Here is a 6496-nt window from a genome sequence, read left to right on the forward strand (position 1 = left end):
ATTTATGTAACCAGTAATACTGTAAAACTGAAAATAAGAAAAGAAAAATCCTGATATAAAGACATATAGACATACACACTGGTGTTTTTAGCTGAACTGTCCATTTAAAACACATGGACATTTTATATTGTGACTTAAACGTTTTTGTGACTGTAGAGCTATCTTCCCTCACTCCACTTCCTACGCCCCCTCCGCTCCTCCGTTCCTCCACTCCCTGCTCTTTAGTGCCACCTGCTGTTCGAGTGCTTGCAGGACCTGGTGGATCATGTGACTGAGTTCCACGTGAAGCCAGAGAGGAGGTCTGGGTACTGCTGCCACTGGGAGGGGTGTGCGCGTAAAGGGCGCGGCTTCAATGCCAGGTCATTCCCAGCAGCTCACACATACAGTGAGGAAAATCAGTATTTTCAGTATCAGTATTTCAGTAAGTTCTTCCACCTAGAAATCATGGAGGGTTCTGAATTTTTCATCTTAGGTTCATGTCTGAGACATAATCTAAAAAGAAATCAGGAAATCACAATTTATGATTTTTTTAATAATTTATTTGTGTGTTACTGCTGCAAATAAGTATTTGAACACCTGTGAAAATCAATGTTAATATTTGGTACAGTAGCCTTTGTTTGCAATTACAGAGGTTGAATGTTTCCTGTAGTTTTTCACCAGGTGTGCACACACTGCAGCAGGGATTTTGGCCCATTCCTCCACACAGATCTTCTCCAGATCAGCCCGGTTTCTGGGCTGTCGCTGAGAAAGACGGAGTTTGAGCTCCCTCCAAAGATTTTCTGTAGGGTTTAAGTCTGGAGACTGGCTAGGCCATTCCAGAACCTTGCCCTGGTTTCCCTCTGTCTGCCACGCCCGTGTTGTTATTGTCTTCACCTGTGTGTAGTTTAGTATGTATTCCGGTGTTTCCCTAGTCCCTGGTGGGTTATTCGTTCTATTGTGGTTTGTTCGGCTTTGTGGATATTCTATGTCATCGCTGTACTGGTATTTCGCGTCTCTCCGTTGTTTTCTCTCAGTTCTTGTTTCCCTGCCTTGGTCGTTTTATTCTGTGTTACCATGCCGTTGTATTTGTCACATCTGGATGGCTCTCCGGTTACGACTCCTCCCTGCCCTGTTGACCACGATTCCCCTTATTAAATCTCGCTCCTCTCAGCGTTTGTGTCCGCCTCCTCGCTCAGCAGCATACGCAGCGTTACAACTGTCTTGGAAACTCAATCGCTGTCTTCAGGTCATTGAGCAGCTCCTCCTGTGTAGTTCTGGGCTGATTTCTCACCTTTCTTAGGATCATTTGTACGCCACGAGGTGAGATCTTGCATGGAGCCCCAGTCCGAGGAACATTGACAGTCACATTCTACCATTTTCTAATAATTGCTCCAACAGTTGATCTTTTTTCATCAAGCTGCTTGGCAATTGCTCCGTCGCCCTTTCCAGCCTTGTGTAGGTCTACAGTTTTGTCTCTGGTGTATTTGGACAGCTCTTTGGTCTTACTGTTTGTGTGGGGTGGACAGGTGTCTTTATGCACCTAACGACCTCAAACAGGGGCTTCTAATTTAGAATAAGTGGAGTGGAAGTGGACTTTTTCGAGGGCGGACTAACAGGTCTTTAAGGGCCAGAATGTTTGCTCAATGGCAGGTGTTCAAATACTTATTTGCAGCAGTAACACACAAATAAATTATTACAACATCATACATTGAGATTTCCGGATGTTTTTTAGATCAAGTTCAAATACTTATTTTCCTCACTGTAAACACTGACCCAACGGGAGAAGCAGGTTAGAAAGATCAGATACTGCATGTGTAAGAGAAGTGTTAGAAACATTCCACTTAGACATGCAGTGTCTGGTATTTTTTACCCACTTATCTTACACAAGCCGTATCTGATCTTGCTCACGATACTGGAACTATACTACAACTGTATTACAACTATGGTTCATAGAACTATGGTCCACATGGCCAATTTGTAGTACAGTTCCAGTATAGTTGTAGTACAGTTGTAGTAAAGTGTGCAAGTGTGTAGTAAATTGTTTGTAGTATTTGTTCATATGGAAAGATGACTAAAGGCAGGGCCTTTTGATCACTGAGCGGAAGCCAGAAAAAAACAGAACTGGTGTGTTTGTACTACGTGTGTGTGTGTGTTTACATTTGGGTGCTTATTTCTGTGTGTGTCCAGGGTGGTAACACATGCCTTACCTGTGCAGGTACAAGATGCTGATTCATATTCGTACACATACCAATGAGAAACCTCACCAGTGTCCCATTTGCAGCAAAAGTTTCTCTCGTCTGGAAAACCTGAAAATCCACACTCGCTCTCACACAGGTAACACACACACACACACACACACACACACACACACACACACACACACACACACAACATCTGTTTCTCCCACAGACAGGTTTAAACAGGCTTGCGTGCAATGTTTCAATGCCCCCTCCCCAGGAGAGAAGCCTTACGCATGTCCGTACGCAGGCTGTGGGAAGCGCTACTCCAACTCCAGTGACCGCTTCAAGCACACGCGCACGCACTACGAGGACAGGCCCTACTGCTGCAAGATGGCCGGCTGCCCCAAGCGCTACACGGACCCCAGCTCCCTCCGCAAGCACATCAAGGCCCACGGCCACGCCGTCGCCCAGGAGGCGCCCCCATCGCCGGGGGCGGAGCCTCTCCACCCATGGGGCCATCCTGGTGGGGGAGTGAGGCTGGGAGAAGGTGCAGGCGCAGAACCGGATCTTTCGAATCCGCCCGATCCAGGAAGGGCTCGTCTGGTGCTGCCGGGAGAGACGCTGGCCCTTCTGAGGGCTCACGCCCTCCACGCCTTTAGCGGACCTCTGATGGCCCTCGCTGCCCCTCCGCTGGATCTCTTCATGGCCTCTACACTTCCAGGGGTGGGAGCTGTGTTGAGCCACCGAAGTGGGACTCTGGGCCTGGGCAAGACACACTTCCTTGAACCATTCTTACTTCCCTCCCTCACTCTAGGGGCTCAGCAGAGGGGTAAAGGTGGTGATGATGACGATGAGGAGGAAGAGGAGGACGACGACGAAGAAAGAGCAGCAAGCCAAGCGACTCTGTCCTGGGTGTTCGTCCCACCAGGCATGATGATGCTGAACCCAGCTGTGGTCAGCTGAACTCGGTCATACGATCAGCTGAACTCGGTCATTGATCAGCTGAACTCAATCATTGATCAGCTGTCAATCACATGGAGGTTTGTTTGTAGCACACTATAAATATGAAGTCGAACTTTTTTCTGAATAATTTTCTGAAGAACAATGTTTCCTTCATCTAAACCTTATAAATTTGCTTCATGAAAATGTATACTGCCAGGCGGCTTTGAAGGGAAACAACTTCATTCAACTTCATCGGAGAAACGTAAAGTTCAGATGCTTTGAGTCATATTTTGATTTAGATGCAGCATATTTTGAGAGGACGAGGCTTAACGGCCAATAGCAATGCAGGGGAAAGTGCAGCGTGCTTCCCAGCCAGTATTCACAGAAGCCTCCACACACACATTTACTCCTCATCCATGAATAACGGAGAAACATGTACATGAGGGTGTAAATGTGTGTGTGTGTGTGTGTGTGTGTGTGTGTGTGTGTGTGTGTGTGTGTGTGTGTGTGTGTATGTGTGTGTGTGTGTGTGTGTGTGTGTGTGTGTATGTGTGTGTGTGTGTGTGTGTGTGTGTGGGGGGGGGGGGGGGGGGGGGGGGGGGGGGGGGTCGTGGGCTAGGTAAAGTGTTTCACTGGCCATGACTAAATAACTAGAACTGAAAGCTTAAAAGACTAATGACATTCAAAGACAATAAGATTTAACTAAACTCCAAACTCTATAATGAACTTAGCGTTGGCTTTACTTCCATCTTGGTCCCTTACATGTCACAACTCTCAATTACAATAACATAATTACATTATACATTAAAGTGTTATTCAATACACACATCAAGGCCCTTAAACTAACCAAAAGTTTTTACTGTTTGCCATTCTCCTTTTTGTTGAATTTACTTTATGTACCTTAGTTCCTAAAACTAAACTTTGAGTCACCACATCAAAGACACAGTGGCGTGTCAAAGACACAGTAGCCAAACAGACAGCACGGATACACAGTACAAAAAAAATTCCATTCTGTGGAATTCATACGCTTTTCATTCATGTCGAGCTGGCAAACAGTTCAGCAGGTGTAGTGTTAATGTGCCGCTGGGGGGTTTGACTCGGCATGGATAAGACACAACACGTTACTGCTGGGTGGAGATACGGAGAGTGCGGATCAGGATAGAGAGATCAGAGGCCAGGTTGTGCCTCGCCTATAGATTAGCGTCACAGCAATCTATATAATCCATTCTGGCAGGCTGTAAAAATCCAAACCCATGCTCGAGAACCTTCTGTCCAAACTACAAACAACAGCTGGGGATACAGGAAGAGTCGATCCCAGCCAATGGCACGTGGCACGTTTTACAGTGGACATACACTATGGGGGAAACTCAGCTACAGGCCTACAATATGTGTTTTGAGACAGGGGGTTCTTCTGCTCTCCACTCCACAAGAGTGCAGCGTACAGTAGACAGAGCTGAGCTTCCAGCATGCTAGAGCACGTCTATAAGGTGGCCTTGATAGTGCTTCACTGATGGAGCACTCTGGCTTGGCCCTTGTGTCCTGCAGTGCTGTTATAGGTGTGGCCCACTTGGAGCTGGGTGATTCACAGATGATGAATGGCGTCATGAGCCTTTGTTCTGGGTGGTTCTGAAGAATTGGCAGAGGGCTAAGACACAGTCTCAGTGAGATTATGTGTGCAAATCTCACAAACTGTAATGGTTGTCTGATTTTTTTCTGCTCTCTGCTCTTATATGTATGTTATTCCCTTTGTTTAAGCACGAGGGTTTTATGAAGGTGTCCTGACGCGACACGCTCAGTGTCGAGGAGCTCGCTGGTCTCATATCCCCAGCCCACTCTACTGCTGCAGACCTGATTCTTTACTTCTCTGTAAAGGTTACTAATGTTCATCATAATCTCTGCATGAAAAACTTCAAATTTCAAATGTTTCAAATGTAATTATGTCACTCTGTACAAGGATGTTAAACAGTGTAAGAGCTGTGTGTGTAAACTCTGTGGACTATGGCCTATTATAGCCATCACCAAAATACTTTATTTAAGCCTTTATTTGAACCTGTTGACAGTGGGTTGCCTGCCATTACCTCTGTTATTATCCGTCACTGACCAGTACCAAGTGCCTTTTAGTGTGAGTTTACTGCAGATGGATCATGGTAATTCTCAGGAGCTAGCTGACTGATTGCGACATATCTTGCACTTTGTATATAGGCAGTATAAAAAAAAAATACGCTAGCACTTGTGAACGCATACGTTAAATGTTTTTGGGTTATGGAGACTTAGCCTTGAGGTCACTAAACCTGCTGAGATTAGATAAGTAGGCTACTAAACCTGCTGGTCATAGATTAGTAGATTAATCAAACTTCTTTCTTTCACTGAAGTGTAAATATATGAATCACAAACCTACCTGCTGCACATTCTGTGGTTTTGTCACGGACATAGCAGTGTGTCTTAAGGCAGTGTGCACATATTAAAGCCCCGTCATGGAACTTTGCAAAAGACAAAGACGTGGACAACATGCAAACTCAAATACACAGACACTAACAATGGTGCATACACACAGATGAATACACTCTCTCTCTCACACACACACACACACACACACACACACACACACACACACACGCACACACACACACACACAACTCTTATTCAAGAATTATAAGTTTAAGAATCAACCTTTGCTTTCGCTGTCCTTTTAGTTCTAGTAAGAATTCGAGTCATTCTAATAAGAGCTGGTTTGTTGTCAAAGACAGGTCCTTTAAAGAAACTAGTAACATTTAATTGCACAGGAAACACTGAAATCAGTCAGCTAACTTGTGACTACAACCGTGATGCCAAAATACATGTGATAAAACCCTGCAGCTGGCTGTACGTCATATGGTGACTGCTTAGGTACACGAGAAAGGCAGGCCTCCCTAATGTTTTGTATGTTATCTATATATATGAATGGAAGTTAATACGCCACTTATGTCCGTATGTATATTTCCCAGACAGCATCATGTTCTAGTGCTGAGCATGCTGTCTGTTTCTACACATTTCAAGACGCCCACCTCCCTGTGGTGGAGCCAAGCAACTTAGCGGAAATGCTAACTTTGATAGAGGCCATTCTGACGAGGACCGAGGCGGTCTAATAAAAGGTGGCATATGTTAAAAGCAGAGGTGTGTTTTCTTGTCCCCAAGGAAGGTCTGTGTGTGTGTGTGTGTGTGTGTGTGTGTGTGTGTGTGTATATGTGTGTGGTGTGTGTGTGTGTGTGTGTGTGTGTGTGTGTGTGTGTGTATGTGTGTGGTGTGTGTGTGTGTGTGTGTGTATATGTGTGTGTGTGTGTGTGTGTGTGTGTGTGTGTGTGTGTGTGTATATGTGTGTGGTGTGTGTGTGTGTGTGTATATGTGTGTGGTGTGTG

At 45.4% G+C, this 6496-nt stretch overlaps 1 protein-coding gene across 2 annotated transcripts in view; it reads left to right on the forward strand.

The window, feature by feature from the left end:
- glis2a (GLIS family zinc finger 2a) overlaps nt 1-3671 on the forward strand; it is a 13017-nt gene extending 9346 nt beyond the window's left edge. For both annotated transcript variants that reach the window (XM_076985080.1, XM_076985079.1), the window contains 3 exons: nt 226-359; nt 2195-2313; nt 2437-3671. In XM_076985080.1, the coding sequence (XP_076841195.1) occupies nt 226-359; nt 2195-2313; nt 2437-3122 (939 nt within the window). In that variant the 3' untranslated portion in view covers nt 3123-3671. The remainder of the gene's footprint in view (nt 1-225; nt 360-2194; nt 2314-2436) is intronic.
- The last annotated feature ends 2825 nt before the right edge of the window (nt 3672-6496 follow it).

The sequence above is a fragment of the Brachyhypopomus gauderio genome, unplaced genomic scaffold, assembly GCF_052324685.1.
Source record: "Brachyhypopomus gauderio isolate BG-103 unplaced genomic scaffold, BGAUD_0.2 sc37, whole genome shotgun sequence".
Classification (NCBI taxonomy): Eukaryota; Metazoa; Chordata; class Actinopteri; order Gymnotiformes; family Hypopomidae; genus Brachyhypopomus; species Brachyhypopomus gauderio.